Raw genomic sequence first — 22,318 nt, 5'->3', positions numbered from 1 at the left:
GTTGACGTTGTTGAGGCCGTATACTCCAACGCTAGGAATCTAGCACTAGGACCCTGGAGCGGTTATTTTCTGCATTAGCGCTAGATTCGGCAAAGTTCACATCGCGCCAGAGCAACTGAACAACACACACTTATAATAATTTAATGCCTCCCCTCATAAAATTCCAGACATTTTAAGACATTTTTAGGCCTTGAATATGGAAAACTAAATTTAAGACATTTTAAGGACCCGCGGGTACCCTGTAGGGTCTCTATTGAATGTCAGTGGACATGCAAAACGGGTTCACTATCCAGATTAATATTTTCACATTATATTTAGCTATTTGTTATATAATAAATATACTAACTACTGCATATTTAATGTTCAATCATTTACGATTCTATGCCCCCCTACACACACACACTTTTTTATTCTCGTACTGGCTAGTTTCAGCTCTCACTCAGTAATCATGCACTCACTGCACCTCCTGGCCTCTGTCTCACCAGCGTGACTCTGGACTGTCCTGACTACGGGGGTACTCACACTAGGCACGGTTTGCTGGTTCCGTGCTGGGGCCCGGTTATCCCCCCTCCCCACTCCCCCTCTGGCCTGCACTCACACTGGCTTCATCAACCCGGCCCGAGCACGCTTACGTCACCACAACGTGACTTTATTTGGGAAAAAAGCGCGCTCGCACAACACTATGGAGTTCACGATTCTCTTTTTATTGTATTTTTGGAGTCGTTTTGGGAGTGCAGAAACACGGTGCAAGCACAGATTTATCGATAATTTAAGGGCGTACTCACACTAGGCTCTGTGATCCGGGCCCGGGCACGGTTGCCTGCCGAAGCACGGTTCGTTTGGCTAGTGTGAGCGCTCCAACCGTGCCCGGGCCCGGATCAGTTAACCGTGCTCGTGCCCGCTTGAAGAGGTGGGCCAGGGCACGATTCATGTGAACTCGGGCACGGTTCGCTTCTAGTGTGAGCGCTATCCGTGCTCGGGCCCGCTTGGTGCCTCGTGTGATTGGTTCATTTCGCTGGAACTCAAACATGACGTCAGTGATGCGACGCTCACGTTAAACAGTCATAGCGGCAAAGCGATTAGCAGACAATCGTTGTGTTAAATTATCGATAAATCTGTGCTTGCACCGTGTTTCTGCACTCCCAAAACGACTCCAAAAATACAATAAAAAGAGAATCGTGAACTCCATAGTGTTGTGCGAGCGCGCTTTTTTTCCAAATAAAGCGGCGTTGTGATGACGTAAGCGTGCTCGGGCCGGGTTGCTGAAGCCAGTGTGAGTGCAGGCCAGAGGGGGAGGGGGGATAACCGGGCCCCAGCACGGAACGAGCAAACCGTGCCTAGTGTGAGTACGCCCTAACACAACGATTGTCTGCTAATCGCTTTGCCGCTATGACTGTTTAACGTGAGCGTCGCATCACTGATGTCATGTTTGAGTTCCAGCGAAATGAACCAATCAGACGAGGCACCAAGCGGGCCCGGGCACGGATAGCGCTCACACTAGAAGCGAACCGTGCCCGAGTCCACATGAATCGTGCCCTGGCCCACCTCTTCAAGCGGGCCCGAGCACGGTTGGAGCGCTCACACTAGCCAAACAAACCGTGCTTCAGCAGGGAACCGTGCCCGGGCCCGGATAACAGAGCCTAGTGTGAGTACGCCCGTAGGGTTAGGGTACGTTTTAAAAAGACGTTTAAGGGCGTACTCACACTAGGCACGGTTTGCTGGTTCCGTGCTGGGGCCCGGTTACAGGGGCGGTTCTAGACCAGTTTTACTGAGGGGGCCTGGCTGGGGCCAGGGCTTTGGTCAGAGGGGCACATTCAACCCAGGGCAAAAAAGACAAGGATTCGAAATCTTATTTGGTTTATTTTTATAAAACTAACCAGTAACAATTGTAGCCAAAGTGAATGGCTCAAAATATCACATTTGAGACAAAAAAAAAAAATCAAAAAAACACTTTACAGACTGTATTGACTGGAGAAAATAATCAGCAGATGAAATGACAATGAAAATAACTGTTAGGTGCAACCTCGGTTCAGTTTCTCAGTCCAAAATTATACACATTAGCTGCCCTACTATTATAGCAACTGTATTCTGCGGTTTTGGTGATTTCTGGCAAACCGATCAACAAACAAGTCAAGACTCAATGCCTTTGCCCTCTTAGACTCAATACAGTACATTCTTTCATTCTCAGTACATTCTTTCATTGTATTCTAAAGCCTGACCAGGGACTAAGACTGCAAATTAGCTTAAGATAGACGTTTTGTATGCATCACACTAAGCAAGCGTTTTCTTCAGCATCACAAACCTGATGGTCCAGTGCTTGTGGATGCACATATATTCTCTGTCTGTGTCTCACACTCTGCTTGTATCTCACTCTCAGCTTCCTCACTCTCAGGATTTTCATCTGTCTCTCTTTCCTGCTCTGTGCCCTCTCTCTGAACACCGGTGTCTCCAAAGACCTGCTCGCTCTCTGTGGTGCTCTCGACTTGCTTCTCTTCAGCTCTAACACCATCTGGCTCTGTCTCAATGTCTGCCTCATTGTAATTCATCTTTTTGGTACAGAAATAGGACGTAATGTCCCTTTTTTCTCTTCATTTTGAACTATGGACAAAAAGCAAAGTAATGAAGAGTAATGTAATGAACACACAACACTTCGTAATGAACACACAAAACTTCGGCAACCCAGAATATAAGTAACATTTAACTATAATAATAGGCTACTGTTGCGGGCTTGCTTGGTTTTGTGTTGTGGTAATGTTAACTAACGTTAGCTAGAAGCATGCAATCAACACAAGCTGACATTAACGCCTGGCCAACAACATTTCTTGAACAGAAATCTTACCTTGTAACAATTCAAAGTTTGTCCTGGTAATCGTTTCTTGCTTCCGTCTGCTTCTCGTTGGGTGGATGGAAAACTCGCGCTCGTTTATTCGCGGTAAATCTACAAGCCAGTTCCGGATTCAGTGGTGCAACGCACTAAATGATCCGACTAAAATGTTGAGCCACGCGCATTAGTTCCACCTTTCGCGTCGGCGCGATATCACAATTTTAATAATTACTGTATAATCTTCGTTTGGAGGGGGGGCCACGGGGGGGTCCTGACTCACTTTTACGGGGGCACTGGCCCCTGCTGGCCCCCCCTCAGAACCGCCACTGCCCGGTTATCCCCCCTCCCCACTCCCTCTCCGGCCTGCACTCACACTGGCTTTATCAACCCGGCCCGAGCAAGCTTACGTCATCACAACGCCGCTTTATTTGGAAAAAAAGCGCGCTCGCACAACACTATGGAGTTCACGATTCTCTTTTTATTGTATTTTTGGAGTCGTTTTGGGAGTGCAGAAACACGGTGCAAGCACAGATTTATCGATAATTTAACACAACGATTGTCTGCTAATCGCTTTGCCGCTATGACTGTTTAACGTGAGCGTCGAATCACTGACGTCATGTTTGAGTTCCAGCGAAATGAACCAATCAGACGAGGCACCAAGCGGGCCCGGGCACGGATAGCGCTCACACTAGAAGCGAACCGAGTCCACATGAATCGTGCCCTGGCCCACCTCTTCAAGCGGGCCCGAGCACGGTTAACTGATCCGGGTCCGGGCACGGTTGGAGCGCTCACACTAGCCAAACGAACCGTGCTTCGGCAGGCAACCGTGCCCGGGCCCGGATCACAGAGCCTAGTGTGAGTACGCCCTAAAATAAGACGTCGCAAAAACTTTCATTCTGGCTTTTCAGTGGACGTCTTTTAAACGTCTGACGAAGACGTTTAATTGACGTCTTTTGGACGTGTCTTTGCTCAGTGGGAATCTACTGAAGCATTGGTATAAATCGTAATTGCACTTTATCTCTGGGAACACTTGCTAATTATTGCACTCATACTGCATGTAGTCTTGTAGGTATTTCAGTCTTGCTAGGTATTGCTCTGTGTCTAATCTTATATTTTGTTGTCTTCTTTCTAGGTATCAGCACTGGCAACTGTTTATGGCAGTGCTAGAACTCGAGTAGTTTGGACTTAAAACTGTTTATACTAGATAGAGGTGCATATTCTGACTAAACACGTATCACTTTTGTAAGTCACTCTGGATAAGAGCGTCTGCTAAATGCCGTAAATGTAAATTGTTTTAGGAGTTTGATTCCTCTGATGCAGCAGGAAGATTGATTGATATGCAGATCCTGCCACCTAGTGGCCATTAACTGACAGTGGAACCCAAATGCATGAGAACTGCCCTGAAACACTGCAGCCCTTAAAGCTTACAGTGCTAGTCTTTGTAGTTTTGATCCATATTGCACAGATTTTAAATGAAATGTATGCACGTCCTTATTCAGCAGTGTGTGTAAGGACATATCATATCAGTTCAACAGGGTTGCCAATTGATTTGACCGTTTTCACACGCTCTCACGCCGAAGAAAAAAAATCTAGTTTATTTACCTCTGATCTACATCTATGAGTTACTAGTTCGCTCTGGCGCCAACCACTGGCGATCGATCGATCGCGATATAATACTTAATTTGTGTCCGACAACTTACGTTCGCCACCCCCCCCCCCCGTCAACAATTTACACTCGCCACCATGGACGTAATTTTGTAATAAAAAGTGGGGGGGGACATGGATTCGTCGCTATTTAAATATTTGGTTTTAACCGTAAAAACTGGGGAGGACCAAAACTGGCTTTTGAAAAAGTGGGGGGGACATGTCCCCCCCGTCCCCCCCAAAATTACGTCCGTGCTCGCCACCTCCTCCAGGTTCAAATCTCACTCCAAGCCATCTTCAAAAGTTGGCAACCCTGGTTCACTCTGATTTCCAATGACAAAGGCAGTTTAGTTACACATTAGGCCTACTGTATTTATGAGTATTTATTGTATTTTATTGATTATGTATTTATTAATGAGATACACGACTACCATGCAATATGCATGTTTCATATTTTTACTGCATATGCTCTTCGCAATTCTAATTTGTTCACAGCATTGCTCAAATTCAAAGTACAGACATATTTACAACAAACATAATAAACAACCTTTGGGTAGAGCTGTGCACAACTGTAAACAATATTGCAGTACATATTAGAACAGAACTGGAACATATACAGTACTGTAATCATTCTTGCACATTGAGACGTTCCTGTCCACCTGCTCATGTCGAATCAGTCAATCACATGGCAGCAACTCAATGCATTTAGGCATGTAGACATGGCCAAGACGATATAGTGCAGTTCAAACCGAGCATCAGAATGGGGAAGAAAGGTGATTTAAGTGACATTGAGCATGGTTGTTGGTGCCAGACAGGCTGGTCTGAATATTTCAGAAACTGCTGATCTACTCGGATTTTCATGCACAATCCAGTACCTTGAATCTATGCTACGAAGGACTACATTTTCATTTTCCTAAATTTCTCTCTTGCAGAGGTCAGTTATCAATGAGATTTAGAGGGACAAAATTGTGGAATTATTTTAACCATTTGGCAAAAAAATGCTCTTCTATAAAACATTACAAAAGATGTTTATTGTAATTGCTTTTTTTGGTATGCATACACATTCATTGGTTTGCCTTTATGTTATATTGATGGAATTGGATATTCTCATGTTGCAGTTATGTTTGTTATAATATGATTTCGATTTATGGTAGAGGCTTTATATAAGGTTTGTGTTTCTACCTGCACTGTATGTTATGTTATTTACATTTTGTGTGTTTTATATTGTGCAAAAATAAAATTCAAATTCAAATACAGTGCATTCCAATAGGATTGTCTATTCCGGCCAAAGCAGCGTGATACTTACATTTTAGCAAGTTCTTTGCTTGCATATCAGACCTAGCTTTCATCTAATTTCAGCATAGATGTAGAACACGCCAGTATCTTCCAGTTAATAGTTTCAACCATAAGGCATTTTCCTCTATTTTCATTTACTTTAATCATCTAGCTTTTGGGTTGGTTAATATTGGTTTAAACGGTCAGGGGATCTGATGCTTCAAGTGTAACGGGTTAAAAGAACATGGTTTATATGAAATTCCTGCTAAAAGGGAGTTTTGGCACTACTTGACATCATCGCTGCACAGTCCTCTGGGACTCTGGGATATTAGCGGCAGAATAGACAGTCATGGCAGTCATGGCCTGGTGGTAGGGAGCTGGTCTTGTGACCGGAGGGACGTGGGTTCGATTCCCAGACCTGAGGCCATGACTGAGGTGCCCTTGAGCAAGGCTCCTAACCCCAACTGCTCCCTGGGGCACCGGGAAAGGGCTGCCCACCGCTCTGTGCATGTGTGCACCACAGCCCCCTAGTGATCACTAGTGTGTGTGTGTGTGTGTTCTAACTGCACTGATGGGTAAACAGCAGAGGACAAACTTCGATTGTGGTGAAAAATCACAATTGACAAAATATGGCACATTTACATCTGTATTGTGTCTTTATGGTACTTCACAGATGTGCCTTAAAAGCATCATTAAAGCGATGATTGGCTCTGTCTGGTGCTGCTCGTGTGTACTCGTGTGTACATTCGTTTTCTTTTTCGCTTCACTTTGGTACATTATTCATCACGTTGTGTTGCAGCTTCTCCTGTAGCCCAGACCTCAGAATAAATGTGTTGCAGGGGAGTGCTAACCAGCACTAAAGGTTGGATTATTTCTGTTGTCAGGTATGCATAATTATGCATATACACATGTATAAAGTCTGAACATCCACCTGTTATGGATTAACCACACTGATGTTCAAGCTATTCTACAAACAACTGGACTACAATGATGTGTGGATTTACAAGTCCACTCCCCCCACACACATGGAGTAATGTTGTCTGTATTGTGTCTTTATTGTACTTCACAGATGTGCATTACGTTTGTGTTACTATTATGTTTGTTTATTTGTGAGTGAGTGTGTTGTTTCCTCTCCTGCAGAGTGTGTCATTGTGCTGTATCACATCCTCCCCCTCAGCACCTGTAGTAGGTCCCAGCTGCAGCAGTGCAGTCTGACTGAGAGAAGTTTTTGTACGGCTCTCCAACACTGTGTGAACAGATCTGTACTACTGATATAATGGTAACTCTGACAGTAATAATCTCCTGCATCTTCAGTCTGGACTCCACTGATGGTAAGAGTGAAGTCAGATCCAGATCCACTACCACTGAAACGAGTTGGAGTTCCTGACTGTAAGCTAGTAGCATAGTAGATCAGGAGTTTAGGAGCTTCTCCAGGTTTCTGCAGGTACCAGGCTAGTCGGTCATTACCATACACTGCAGGGTTGGTTCTACAGTTGATGGTGACTGTGTTTCCTGAAAGAGCAGATTTCACTGAATCCTGAGTCACTGTTACCTGACCTCTGGATCCTGGGGAAGATATGAGTACAAAACACAGAATATTTAACATTTACCTGTACAGATACTTTTATTTAGTAACACTAACACTGTGAATCAGGGCCGGAGTGGGACACATTTTCAGCCCGGGAGTTTCATGTCCAAATCCGGCCCAAAATTATTTTTCCCTCCCAATCGGCCCAAACTAGAGACTGACATGAGCCGGCCCATCGGGAATCCTCCCGAATCTCCCGATTAGCCACTCCGGCTCTGCTGTGAATAGAGCATTTTAATAAGAGTATTAGACCTGTGTGACATGGACAGGACACCACAGAGGTACATCAGTGTGTTACCTTGAGTCCAGAGGACCAGTGTGCAGATGAAGATGGGGATCAGAGTCATGGTTGCTGTGGGTGAAGTTGCTGGTGCAGGCAGCTCTCAGTCATGAAGTGTTAAACTCACAGGACTATAAACACTCCCAGAGCACTGAAGCATGTGCTGCCCATGCAAAGTGTCCTCTCCCCTTCCACCCAGCACTACACTACTGAACACTACACTACTGAACACTACAGCTGGAACTGCTCTCTCTATGAGGAAAGGTCTCTGCTGAATATTTTCATTTTTAACTGACATGATAATACAAAACAAAGTTGTTCTAGTTTACAGAGATATGGAAAAGATATTAGACATTTAAATCCTAATTGTCAGATTATGCATAAAATTTATTATTATCTATTTGAAATTCTCTTGGTGATGTCAGTGTGCGTCCCCGAGATGTCTCCTATGTTGGGACTAGTGATCAGGCGTCCTAGTACAGAAAGTTGTGGTGGTTTTCAGTCTCATCTCTGGGACTGTTGTTAACACTGTCTGGCTGCAGAAATAAGCTTTTTATTAAGTAAGATGTATATTGATAATGTGTGTAATGTTAGTAAAAAAATATTTTGCAAGCACCTTTGACTTTCAGTACAGCGCCTACATGCTTCTTGTGTGTTGACTCTCTTGTGGATCTTCATGTGGCTGATTGGAGATCAGTGGTTTGGCTGAGTTCAGGAGTGTGTTTATGATGAGTGTCACCTGGGCCTCATTGGCTCTGTTCTGGGTGCTGTCTAGGGTCCTGAAGCACCTTGAGTTCCTTGTTGATGAAACAGAGGAAATGAAGCTGTATGAGGAGATTCAAAGCTCAGTGGTTGCTGGACGGTCTCAGTGGACAGAAAGCAGACAGCCTGATCCTGAATCAGTTTGTGGACATGGACAATATGTTTACCCATTCACATATACAACCCAGGATGTTCATAGAAGCAGCATACTAGCAGTGTGGAGAGGAGAGACAGGAATGTAGATACCAGCAGTGTGGAGTGGAGAGAGAGGAATTTAGATACCAGCAGTGTGGAGAGGAGAGACAAGAATGTAGATACCAGCAGTGTGCAGTGGAGAGACAGGAATGTAGTGTAGTCTTGTCTCAAGGTTGCCTCACATTGTTCAAGGCTTATTTTTATTTATTTAATATTTTTAAGTGTGACACACTAGACAGCTCATGATTCGTTAAAAAATGTTTGTATTAATGAGCTAGACAAAGAAAAATAAATAAATAACAAACATTCATTTGTTATATCAGGATTTCACAGTAAAACTAATAGGATAATTCAAACGAGGTTATAACTTAGTATGCGCACTTTTTCAATAATGTTAACTTATTTTGTTACTGATATTGACACGTCCATAAACTGAAAAAAACGTATTTTTCATTTAAATATTTTTGACATTTTAATTAACATGTTTATATAAGTAAATAAACAACATTCGAAAATTGTGAAAATTAAACAAAGACGGCATTAAAAATATGAGTTCATTTATTTTTGATATAGTTCATATTTTCCTGTCTGTTTAAAAAATACAGTAGCAACTTGTCGCTGTTCTGAAATGGACGCTTTCTAAAGCGCAGAGAGATCAACTTCTTCAGAGCAGGTTTTTGTACGACCACTGAACGAGTTTGTATCACTGTGGTTCACTTTTGGTGGCGGAACGAAACTCTCAGTTGGACGTAAGTAACTTTCACTATTTATCCAAAAGTTGCATTCCAAATGTATTTTCTGAAATCACAATCGATGTGTTTAATGTCTGATAATTATGCAGGGTTGTAGACGGAGCGACAGCTATTGCAATGTAATTTCTCTAATAATGGAATATATATATATATGGGTTTTATATTTTATTATAGAAAAATCTAAAAAAAAAAGCTTCTGTGTCGGTGTTAAAACGTTAATTTCGAAGCTACACGTCGCGGTAAATAGTGGAGAGGGCGGCATATTTCGAGCAATAGGTTTTTGTACGGACGGTAAACGAGATTGTATCACTGTGGTGGACTTTCGGTGGCGGCACTAAACTATCAGTTGGACGTAAGTAGACTTTCAAATTTCCTTCACATTTACACATTAGGTAGCATCGCGTCAATGCACGATGGTTTTGTAAACTTTTATAAACGTATTCGTTTATAGTTTTTGTGACTTTTATCTTCCTACATCATGTCTGATGTGTTTCATTTAGTGTTTGTCAAATGTCGCTCATTAGTAAAAATATACAGGTTTGATCAGTCTCTCAACAAGTCTTCATCTGTCTGCTGGGTTAATTTTAAAAGCAGTAATATCGCTATATGACTGTAGTTTATCGGTGCAACTCACTCACCGTAATTCTCGTATAGTATGTTAAAAATCCTCGAATTCATATTTTATATAGGCTATCTAAGCCACATTTAAATTTCTGTAGGTCTTTAGAAAAAACAACAACCAAGATATGAATTGCTTGTTGGCGCATTAATGTTGTCATTTTTAGTGTCCAGAAATGTGAAGGTTGTCTCTAAAACATTTGTGTAACCAAAATGTGATTCTATAGACTCTATCTAACGCATAACGATTACCGTATAGTTTAAACGGAGCACAGAATTCAGTTCTCTGAAACACAGGCACCCCCCCCCCCCCACACACACACACACACACACACACTTCTTGCGGCATAAAACAAATTGAGCGTAACATTCACTCCTTATTCAAAGTAGATTTGTTTCTGTCTTGACTTTTCTGTCTTTATTTATCTTATTTCTAATAGAACATTTAATAACATGTAAGTACAGGATCATAAATAAAAGACGTTTGTGTTCTCTCGTGCACTAATGAAGCTGAACTAGTGCGATGTAAAGAGTTTGTACGGCAGTGTGTTTACAGCAGGTTTATAACTTCAGTCAAACTTATTAGATGACACTGGAGAATGGAACTTTGTATTCGGAGTAAATCACAATTTTAATAACATCGCACCAGTATACATGACGGATTTTAAAATAATGTATGTAATTAAAATTTAAATGGTTTCAATACATATTTTATAGAATGTAATCGTTTTAGATAAAGGCGAAGGTTTTGAGCAGTGTTCTTTCGAGAGCATAGTGTAAATCGTTTTATCGGTTTTTAGTAGAAGCATAAATGTTTCATCAATATCCCTCTACAAGCCTTTATTCTGCCTAGTGTGTTTATTCTCATAAGTGTCTCCTTAACTGGAGATCATCTATGCACTTGAGCCGTAATACTGAAGGATCACCGATTGTTATAAATATTTACATTTTAAGTTTTAATATGATGTGATATATGATGTGCAGCTCTTAATTATATTGATTTGAATATTTCATGCATTTCATATTTCATAAATATCTATGGTTTGATTGTCCAGGCCAAATAGGTTGTTTGGATGAAACATTTCTGACTTCAGTTCCACTCTAACCAAAGAACCAAAATGAGGAAGTGAAATACACAACTGATTTTACTGCTAACGGTTCCTGTATCTGAGCAGTAGACTGTGTTGTGTCTCCTAGGTGACGCCCCGCCCACCCTGACGGTCCTGCCCCCCTCCAGTGCGCAGCTGCAGCAGGAGAAGGTTACACTGGTGTGTCTGGCCAACAGGGGCTTCCCCTCAGACTGGAAGCTGAACTGGAAGGTGGGTGGTAACAGCTGGAGCTCGGGGGTGAGCCAGAGCCCCGTTCTTCTGCAGAAGGACGGCTTCTACAGCTGGAGCAGCACCCTGACCCTCCAGAAGGAGGAGTGGCTAAAGAAGACAGTGACCTGTGAGGCCACCAAGGACTCCCAGTCTCCTGTCACACAGACACTGAGCAGAGAGGAGTGTCCTGAGGAGTGAACTCACACATGTGTACTGGAGTGAACTCTCACTCTAGAATGTGCTGTGCTGTCTGATTGTTACTCAAATATTGCTCTGTTAATTGATCAAAATGAAATAAAACATTGAATAAACAACAGTATAGACTCTTAAAGGTTTTTTTTCCAACATTACACATCACAGTAAAAGAATTTAAAGCCCTAAATGTTGACACTTTATCACATTAAATATGTAATGAGCTGTATGAATAAACTTTGATAATGTCATTTTATTACTCATGGTAAAGAGAGTTTAGCAGCCAGGAAATATGATGGTTCAGCACATTTCAGTCAGTAGAAACAGCAGCAAGAGGAAGTCAGTGTGTGTTTAGAACATCATGGACTGGAGGATTAACCATTTATCATTCTCTCCATAAACCATAACATTATTATTTTTAGGAAATCTGTGTCCCATCATGTTATAATTCAACTCATCATACTGTACGTCAATCTTAGTACAAGCTGGGCCATTTCCATAAAATACTGGCCTGAGACAATAATAATAATAATAATTTTGGTTTATATAGGACCTTTCAGAATACCCAAGGAATTATGGGGTCAGGTAGGAGTTACTACCCAAAAAAGACCACCGCATGTACAAATGTTTAATGAAAAATACGAGGGGGTTTTTATACACGGAAACACGATGGTGGAACAAGACTCAGGTGTACGAGACTGATGATGAGGGCGTGACAGACAGAGGGAGGAATGAATGGGAGCGGGGAGCTAGGCGGGACCAGGGAGGAGGGAGGGGCTGGACATGACATAACCCCCCCTCAAGGCGTGCAACTCCGGGGCACGCCAACCAGGGAGGGCCGGACAGACGCTGGGGACAGAGACACCACGACACAGAGGGAGACGAGCGGGTGAGGCCGGGGCAGGGACAACAGACACGGGGCAGGACGGATACAACGGCCCGGACTCCGGACGTATGGGAGGACCGGGACAAGGAATGGGCGGTGACGTGGGAACGGGGCCAGACGGCATAGGACAGGGGGTCGACACAGGAGGCGGGACCAAGGGGGCTGGACAAGACGGGGTCAAGGGCACAGGACCGGACACCAGGGAGGACTGAGACACAGAGGCAAACAGGCGGAGGACGACAGAGACAGGGACGGGAACAAAGTGGGCGACGATCTGCGGAACAGAAACAGGCACAGGGATATGGGGGACACCACCACGGACGGAAACAGGGACAGGCACGCGGACAGAGACGCACACAGGAACGGGGACCAAAAGGAAGCCAGGAAGGGGACAGGGCAACAAAGGGAACATAGGTAGATGTAAAACAGGAACAGTACGAGGGTCAACGTCCAAACAGTTCGGCAAGGGGTCACCCCCAGACCCGAAGGCGGGTAAGGCAGTCTCTGCGGGGGCACTCATGGACAGAGGATCGTCCAGGGGCGCCGACGAAGCCGAAGGAGGGTCCAGGTGAACGGGTAAGTCAGACTGAGGGACAGCGGAGACCGGGGAGTCTGGAGGAGGGGTTGCAGGGACCCGAGAGGCCAGGCGACGGGCCGCAGGGACCGGTCGACGGGCAGCGGGAACAGGCGGGGCCCGCTGGCGGGCAGCGGGAGCAGGCGGGGCCCCCTGGCCGGCAGCGGGAACAGGCGGGGTCCACTGGCGGGTAGCGGGAGCAGGCGGGGTTCGCTGGCGGGTAGCGAGAGCAGGCGAGGTCCGCTGGCGGGTAGCGGGAGCAGGCGGGGCCCGCTGGCGGGCAGCGGGAGCAGGCAGGGTCCGCTGGCGGGTAGCGGGAGCAGGCGGGGCCCGCTGGCGGGCAGCGGGAACAGGCGGGGCCCGCTGGCAGGCAACGGGAACAGGCAGCGACTTCCTCCGGGCTGCGGACACAGGGGGCAGAGGCATCGAGGAGGCCCCCGGAAGTCTGGGGCCCGAGGATGCAGAGGAGTTGTCGCTGGGGGCAGAGGCAGGTGGGCGGGCATCGTCGGAGATGAAGGAGATGAAATAAGAGAAACAGCAATACATATGCGGCTAGTTTGCAAGCGCAGACATCACGCAGAGCACAAAGCATGTAACGGCCAGAAATAAGTGTACTGTCTCTTTAAGGGAGCGAGTTGAGTGCGCGTATGGAATATTGTTTTTTTAGCTTTCTGCCGTAGACCGAGTCAGACCACTGCTCTTTAATTTATTTCTGTAAGTAACGCATTAAATGAGCTTTGGACAACTCACCAGTTCATGTATGAACCAAGGTTATAATAGTTTTGGATTTTTCATTATAGTTTAGTTTTTATGTCATTGTGACTTTTTTCTAATTCAGTTAGTTTTAATTAGTTTTTAGAGCATGTTTGCTAGTTTTTATTAGTTTTAATAATTTTTTTAAATCTTAGTTTTAGTTTAGTTTTCATTAGTTCTAGTATTAGTTTTAGTTTTTTTTATACTTTGGGTTATTTGTCAGGTGCAGGATTCAAAAAGTCCAAAGTAAAACGCGTAAGGCGAAAAAAACGTTTGTCGTTTCAGTCGTGTCGTCTCGTCTAAATTTTTTGTTGTTGTTTGCTTTTAAACCCCGTTACTTGAACCTTTCCTTGTATTTTTTTGCTGTTGTGTGGCAATTTTTTATATTTTCAGGCAGGCATATTTTATTTAAAATATTTTTGACATTTTGCACAGTGCCTGTCTGACAGTTCGATATGCGCAATGCGCACTGACGGTTAATGTTCTCTAACGTTTCATAAAAAAATAAATAAGTAAATAAATAAAAGCTGAATAAAGCATACCTACCGTGTTTATTCATTTATCTGAGTGTTTTAGGTTTTTACTTTGAAGAGGAAAAAAGTCCTGAATGAGAACGGGATCCCGTTTAAGGTGCTCTAAAAATAAATAAATAAATAAACCCGATTCGACTATTAGTCGACTAAAGGGAAAAGCAGACGAATCAGATTCGACTATGAAAATCCTTAGTTGAATACACCTCTAATAATTTCAGTACGTTTTAGTTAGTTTTCTAAACAAGTAATATACACTGTAAAAAAAAAAAGTGTAAAAAAACGGTAATTTTCTGGAAATGGGGGCGCCAGAAAATTACTGTAAAAAAACAGATAAGTACTGTAAATTTAAAAACATACATAAACTGTAAAAAAACGGCAATTTTCTGGCGCCCCCGTTTCCAGAAAATTACCGTTTTTTTACAGTTTATGTAAAAAAACAGATAAGTACTGTAAATTAAAAAACATACATAAACTGTAAAAAAACGGTGATTATAACACTTAACATGCAACACTGTCATTTTAAAGGAAATATTCCTAAAATTGAATGTGGTCTTTACTCTAGTTCACATTCAATTATAACAATATTGCAGTGTGGTGTAGGAAGGAGAGGTATAGTTATAGTTAGTTATCGTTTTTTTCTTTTAATTACCGTTATTATTTATTTCAGTTAACGAAAATGTTTTTTCAATATTAGTTTTCATTTTTTCGTTCGTTTTCGTTAACGATTATAACCTTGGTATGAACAGTGAAGTATTACTGGAGCCCAGGTTTATTTTGGTCAACCAGCAAATAAACGACTAAGTGGAATACCACCAGCGCGGGTATTAAGGTTGAACTAACTCCGAAAAGCAAGCAATACAAGCATAGAATTAGACTGAATAGATCTGTTTTTATGGATCGGTCACATTGTCTCCGATACCCGATCTAGATTTTTTTCAGATATTAATATTGGATCGGTGCATCCCTAATATTGACACATGTGCACGTTTTACTTTCAAGCTCCACGCCCCCCCTGCAATAGCTCCGCGGCCCACCTAGGTGGCGCGCCCCCCACTTTGGGAACCACTGCCTTAGACAGTGTAGCTCCAGTTAACCCTAGATTTCTCTTCGCGACTGTATCAAAACTAACAAGAAATATCAATGACACTAGTTCTAATACGGCACTTACACACACTAGTGATGAATTTTTAAACTTTTTTAGTAAGAAAATAGATATTATCCGACTACAGAGTCATAATACATCACAGCCTAACCTCCAATCCAACCCCAATAGTATAGGTATTAGTAACTACGCATCCGAAAAATATTACTGAGCTAAATGGCTTCGATCCTATATCGGAAAAAGAGCTCACAACACTAATTCATTCGTCTAAGCCTACATCATGTATATTCGACCCAGTTCCAACCCGTCTATACAAAGACCTACTCCCAGCTATTGCAGGGCCCCTAGGATATGTGCCCAAACAATTAAAATGCGCCTATAAAAAAAAAAAACTATAGACCAATTTCTAATCACTCATTTATCTCTAAAATTCTAGAAAAAGCAGTTTACAGTCAGTTAAACCATTATCTCCAATCAAATAGTATCCATGAAAAGTTCCAATCAGGATTTAGACTGAACCACAGCACTGAAACAGCTTTACTCAGGGTAGTGAATGATTTACTAATATCGTCAGATAATGGGCTCATCTCGTTCCTTATACTGTTAGATCTTAGCGCAGTTTTTGATACTGTAGACCACAACATTTTGCTGGATCGACTAGAAAACACGGTTGGTATTAAAGGAGTTGCACTCTCCTGGTTTAGATCATATCTGACCGACCGCTTCCAATGTGTAAGTGTTAATAATAAAACATCTAAATCTGTTCAGGTTAAATATGGTGTCCCACAAGGGACAGTCCTAGGACCACTTCTATTTACACTTTACATGTTACCCATAGGCGAGATTATGCATAAGCACGACATCAGTTTCCACTCCTACGCAGACGACACCCAACTATATTTATCGGCTAAACTCGATGATTTAGGTGTAAACAGTAAAATCGAGAAGTGTGTAGAAGAGATAAAACATTGGATGGCGTGTAACTTTCTAGCACTAAATCCAGATAAAACAAAGCTAATAATAGTTGGGTCTAGGGCAGCTAGAGACAAGATACGTAATGTAGCATTGAATCTACATTCCTTTACTATAACCCCCAGCGCAGAGGTAAAGAACTTAGGTGTTACAATAGACCCAGATCTCTTGTTCGATTCACACATTAATAATATAACTAGGGTAGCGTTCTTTCACTTACGCAACATTGCTAAAATTAGAAATATATTAAATACTAGTGATGCGGAAAAACTAATCCATGCATTCATATCCTCTCGCCTAGATTATTGCAATAGTCTTCTAGCTGGATGTTCTGGTAAATCGATAAACAAACTCCAGCTGGTTCAGAACGCAGCAGCACGAGTTTTAACAAAAACTAAAAACATTTATCACATTAGTCCTGTACTATCGTCATTACATTGGCTGCCAGTTAGATTCCGTATTGACTATAAAATACTTTCATTAACATATAAAACACTGCATGGCTTAGCTCCAGAGTATCTTAGTGAACTTATTGATCATTACAACCCAGCACGTTCACTTCGTTCACAGGACGCAGGCTTATTAAAAAGATCAAAAAGATCACAGCAGGTGGAAGAGCCTTTCCTTTTAAAGCTCCACAACTGTGGAATAATCTTCCTGCCTTTATTCGGGACTCAGACACAGTCTCAATGTTTAAAACTCAACTAAAGACTTATCTGTTTAGTTTGGCCTTTGAATAGTCTGTTACATATTTACCACATCACATATCTTTCTTCTCCGAGGTTCACTGCAGTTGGAGCCTACAATAGCAGTATGATCGCTCCGACATGTAATGAAAACTTGGCGTTCATCATAAGACATTTACATTGACAATATCAACACCCAGAACTTTCATTCTAGTTACCTTATACTTAGCCTGATTGTGTGATTTGTTTGTAACTTGTGCATTCGTCTGTATCATTTGTTTTTGTGTAATTTGTGTGTTAACGGGCCGCCCAATGGAGGATGGGTTCCCTTTTGAGTCTTGGTCCTCCCAAGGTTTCTTCCTATTCCCCACCATCTAGGTAGTTTTTCCTTGCCACTGTTGCCTTTGGCTTGCTCATTAGGGATTTGGACCCATAGTATTGTTAACCTTGTAAATCCTGTAAAGCGCTTTGTGACAACATATGTTGTGAAAAGCGCTATACAAATATATTTGATTTGATGTGTTACTGAAACTAAAGTGACCTGCTGTAAGTCACTCTGTCCTCCTGGAGACACTGAACATCTGGACACTATAGTGAGTTGTACTGGAGTGAGCTGTTCCAGTTGAACTGGAGTGAGTTGTGATTGAGAGAGTTTTGTTAATAAATGTTCAACATCTGCTGAAAGTTGAACATCTGGGAAGAAGCAGGTTACTCAGGGCTGGAAATGCAAATCTGTTACACCCCACTGCGTTCTCTCTCTCTCTCTCTCTCTCTCTCTTCTCTCTGTTGTTCTTCCTGAAGTAGCTGTATTTAATTAGACTTATTTGCATACTGGTGGTTTCACTTCTTCATTTTAATATGATCAGTATTTGCACAAGCAAGTGACGAATTACCAATAAAACATTTAGGAGATTGTGTCAAAATTAAGTTGCTAACCAAATATTATTAGATTAGATAAATTTAAAATGTTTTAATCAAATGGATGAATGAAAATCCATATAATCAGATTCATATTAATTACTTCTCCATTTCAGTGAGAGTTTGTGGAACATTATTGGATTTCACACACATCAGTTCATCATGCTTTTCACCTCCAGGTCAACTGCATTAATGTCAGTTAAAGTTCCCAATTTTATACCTTAAAACGAAGTTTAATTGTAAATGCTGGTAATCTTGAGTACCTCAGTGTGGAGGTGCAGGTGTAGTCAGTACAGTTCAGAATCAGTCCTCCTCTCTCTGTTCTGTAATGGGAATTTCTATCACTGGCTGTGTGGAAGCACATGAGTACGGGGACACTTTAGGAGGAGGGACTTCCTGATGTGGGGACGCTTTAGGAGGAGGGACTTCCTGATGTGGGGATGCTTAAGGAGGAGGGACTTCCTGTCTGCTGTTGTATTGGAGTGTGTGATGCATGTAGATCAGCTTGATTGCTGTGTGGTTGTTGTGGTTCTGGAATATGATTATTATGTCTCTCAGTACTGAACCTGAATGTGTCCATGGGGGAAATTCCTAGCAATTCTACACCCAGTCTGTCCCATCACCTGCCATGATCCAGAAATTCAGCTAAAAGGATTTTCAAACTCCTCAGTGCACTTCCAGTGCCATACCGTTACAGTAAAGGGGCTCCTGACGCCCCTTGAAGGACCAGTTCACCCCAGGCTCATGGTCCAGCAGGGTGCCTAAAGAGAGCCTTGACCCCTGACCCTTGGGACACTTAGCAGTCAAGTCCAGATGATCTATGATAATCCGCTACAGCAGATCTGGGGCAGCTTCAGGTGCAGCTGTGACCAGCGGCAGAAGGTCAGGTCCCAACATTTAACACAAAAGCTCTCCTGTGCTAGTGCTACGGTGACCAATCAAACCAGTCAGCAGCCTCCTCCTAACCCCAGCCCGAGAATGGCGGAGGAACACGTCTGCACTCCCAGCAGGTTCACTCCACTGATGGCTTTGGCTATGTGGAAGGTCCCTGCTTGGGACCCCCCAAAATTCCAGGGGGATCTTCCTGGGTCTGGAAGGCTGGGCATCCTGGGATCCTCCATCTGGACCCTGAGGTTGGAGTCCAGGACAGGAGAGCAGTGATACTCTCTGCCTCCCCTTATAGCGGTCGGGAGTGGCGTGCACAGACATTTTGGGGGCAAGTGCTCGGGAGGGGGGGGGGGGGGGGGGGGGGGGAGTGAAGGGCACTTTTTAGCGCACGTGGAACACTTCATTATAAAAAAAATTCATTCATTCATTCACAAGCACATGTTGAATGAAATTTGACTTTTATTTGTCACATTCTCTAAATGTGAGTTTTCAATGGAGAAAAAGTCACGCATCCAACTGATATAATTCATATCCAATATACAGTCATGTCAGGTAACTTCTGTTTACCCTCCACTGTCTGCAGGCCTTGTTGCATATATTTTGCAATTAGTAAATCAATATAGGCCTACAATTAAGACAGTAAAAGACCGTAAAGTAGGAGAAGGAGTTATAGGCTACTGAGTGTTGTCATTACATGAATGCAGATGGACATTTTTCACAGGTAATGGGGAACTTCCTGTTTCTTCTTTCACAAATGAATGTAATTTATGTTGCCTACCAAAACCTATACAACTGAAGACGTTCAGCTTAACACATAGATTTGCAAACTCTACCGTAATTATTTGTATGTGGTCGTCCTCACGTTATCTATCATTGATTTGGGCTAGTGCGACTAGTTTATCAGGTGACCAGTCGGCTAAAAATGCTTAGTAGTTTAGTGCTGTATAAGACATTTTACAACACAAGAAAATGATTTCACGTTGGGCTTAGAGGGCAAACGGTACGATTTGACTTGATGTGTATGTGACCTGGCTGGTGGGGACGGGAGAAGAAGTCTATCTGTGAGCGTGTGTGCTGTGCTGAAGACGCTTCCTTCCACTCGCTGAACTGAACTGCTGCTGCAGCGCATCTGGTGTTAAAGGAAGAGAGAGGTCGGGTGTGTGTGAGGTGGTGGCTCATTTCAGGGCATTGTTTTTAATCCCTCAGGTTTTCAAAAGATCATTTCAAACCGACCTCAGTAAAATGATAATAATAAAAAAAAAAAAAACGAAGTTTCAAAAGGGCACTTTCGTTGATAAAGGGCAGAGTTGGTGGTGCTTTAGCACCACCTGATGTCTATGTGTGCACGCCACTGGCGGTCGGTCTGTCACGGTACAGCACCCCATTCCCACCCCACCACACAACACAGTGCACCTTAATGAATGTGACCACATTCACATTCTCAGCATTCTCTCCTGGACATTTCCAGCAGGCTCTCTGACATTTTCCTCATGACTCTCACAGGTGTTGATATATTCCTGCCAGAGATCTGTAACAGATTTCAACAAGTTAGACACTTGCAGATTTATTAGACAAATCCAATCTGTAGTCAGACAATAAACAGGCGAAGGAGAAAACCAGCATTAAACTATATTTTAACAGGAATAATATGACAGTAAAATGGAAGTATAAGTCAAAACCAGGTAAAGAAATGGCCAGGCAAACAAATCCATAAATACAGACAAAAGAGTAATGATACACAAAACAGTTAACAGAATGATCAGGAGAAGAAAATACTTGATGCACAAACTGAGAGAGGCAAAGAAGTGAAGTACAGGAGAGACAGTATATAGGTGTCTAGTAATGGAACACAGCTGTGGTCAATAGTGATGGAGAACGGTGGAATGTTCTGTGATTGGTCCTAGAGCTTGGTCAGGCATTCCGGGGGATGTAGTTGTGCAGCTCCTCCCCAGATGAGGAAGTAGAAGAGGGTGTGACAGGATGAATGAGCCCTGGACCTGAAGGTGAACTACTGTGATCTTTGAGGATGAGGAACATCTTCTGTAGGACAACATGTCAAGTGAAATATTCAATCAATGCTTTAAAGCTGAGCTGTATCATTTTGTAGTGACTTACTAACAATTATGACTTCCAAACGGAGCCGTATAGTAAAATGTGAAATGCTTCACCATTTATTAATGAGTCACAAATACTTGTGTGTCATGATTAGCCCCGCCCCCACCTGTCATGAGTGATTGTTTATGTAGCCACGTGTTTATATATTTGTTTATATTCGCTCCCTGACACCCCGGTGTTACAATGTGTCAAAAGGGAACATTATTGTAAAGGGTTTATACATTATTTATGAATGAATTGCTAATTACTAATAAAGAATTAATTTGAGCGGAGTGTAAAACAAAAACGCATCACACAAATTACAACAGCAAAGCATCTACTGGCACATGGGTGTCATTTAGAAATCAAATCAAAACGTTTTCAATTCAGAATCAGTTCTGACTCAGAAAATCTCAAAGACAAAAAAAATGCTCAAAATCAATCAGCATTTTAAATAAATGTAGAACTAATTATACAATTTTAATATAATTATACATAATTATATTTATAATATTTAGGTATTGTAAATGGAACTCTGATCTCAGATCAGTCTGTGCTGATGAGGCAGAAACAGAGCAGTTCCTCTACAGCTGAGGGAGGTTTTTGTACGGTGCTCTAACACTGTGTGAGCGGCCAGCTTGCACTCTGCTGACAGTAATAATCTCCTGCATCTCCAGTCAGGACTCCAGTGATTTTTAGAGTAAATTCTGTACCAGATCCACTACCACTGAAACGATCTGGAACCCCAGACTGACGGGTTGATGCACTATAGATCAAGAGTTTAGGAGCTTCCCCAGGTTTCTGCAGGTACCAGTGGAGGTAACTGGAACTAATGCCCTGACTGGACCTGCAGCTAAGAGTAACAGACTGTCCTGGTGTAACAGACAGAGATCCTGGAGTCTGAGTCATGATTATGTCTCCATAGGAGTCTAAAAAATAAACAATCACAAAACAACTTTTATGTAAGGAAAAATGTACATAAATAAAATAATATTTGGATGAAAAACACTGAACATTGAAAAAAAACAGTGCAAATGATTTTGTAGGAAAATAATAAACAAACCCAAAACATAGTAAACATTAAATTAAACTTATTCCGGTTTGTCTCACCCTGAATGAGGAGTACCAGTGTTCCCAGCAGTAGAACCAGTGACCTCATCATTGTGCTGTCAGTGTGTGTAAGGACTGAACACTCTCTGATCAGCACTACAGCTCTTAAAGTATGTGGAGCACTGAAGCAGCTCACATATGCAAACACCACAACTGTCATTTACCACAGAAAACTACTGTGTGTCTTTATCAGATAAATGATCAGATCTCTCCTCTTAGAGCTCTCAGTAACCCCCACTAATGTGTTACAGTCACTTTCACACTCAGTCATGGTGTTTCAACACTAAATGAGTCATGACATATCTGAGCTCATGTAGGTACTGATGACCCCTGGATATCATGTAGTGTGTGAA

At 42.6% G+C, this 22,318-nt stretch overlaps 2 gene segments (V, D, J or C); one reads left to right on the top strand and one right to left on the bottom strand.

The window, feature by feature from the left end:
* The window catches only part of LOC143514707 (Ig kappa chain V-III region MOPC 321-like), a 35,482-nt gene extending 23,909 nt beyond the window's left edge, over positions 1-11,573 (top strand). Inside the window, 2 exon segments of the V gene segment in view lie at positions 9,637-9,672; positions 11,136-11,573. Of these exon segments, the coding sequence occupies positions 9,637-9,672; positions 11,136-11,455 (356 nt within the window).
* The window catches only part of LOC143514705 (Ig kappa chain V-III region MOPC 63-like), a 54,628-nt gene extending 32,526 nt beyond the window's left edge, over positions 1-22,102 (bottom strand). The window contains 2 exon segments of the V gene segment in view: positions 21,487-21,784; positions 21,966-22,102. Of these exon segments, the coding sequence occupies positions 21,487-21,784; positions 21,966-22,017 (350 nt within the window).
* Positions 22,103-22,318: the final 216 nt, after the last annotated feature.

The sequence above is a fragment of the Brachyhypopomus gauderio genome, chromosome 5 (genome assembly GCF_052324685.1).
Source record: "Brachyhypopomus gauderio isolate BG-103 chromosome 5, BGAUD_0.2, whole genome shotgun sequence".
Taxonomy (NCBI): Eukaryota; Metazoa; Chordata; class Actinopteri; order Gymnotiformes; family Hypopomidae; genus Brachyhypopomus; species Brachyhypopomus gauderio.
The sequence above is the reverse complement of the archived record's forward strand: the minus strand, read 5'-3'. Positions and strand labels throughout refer to the sequence as shown.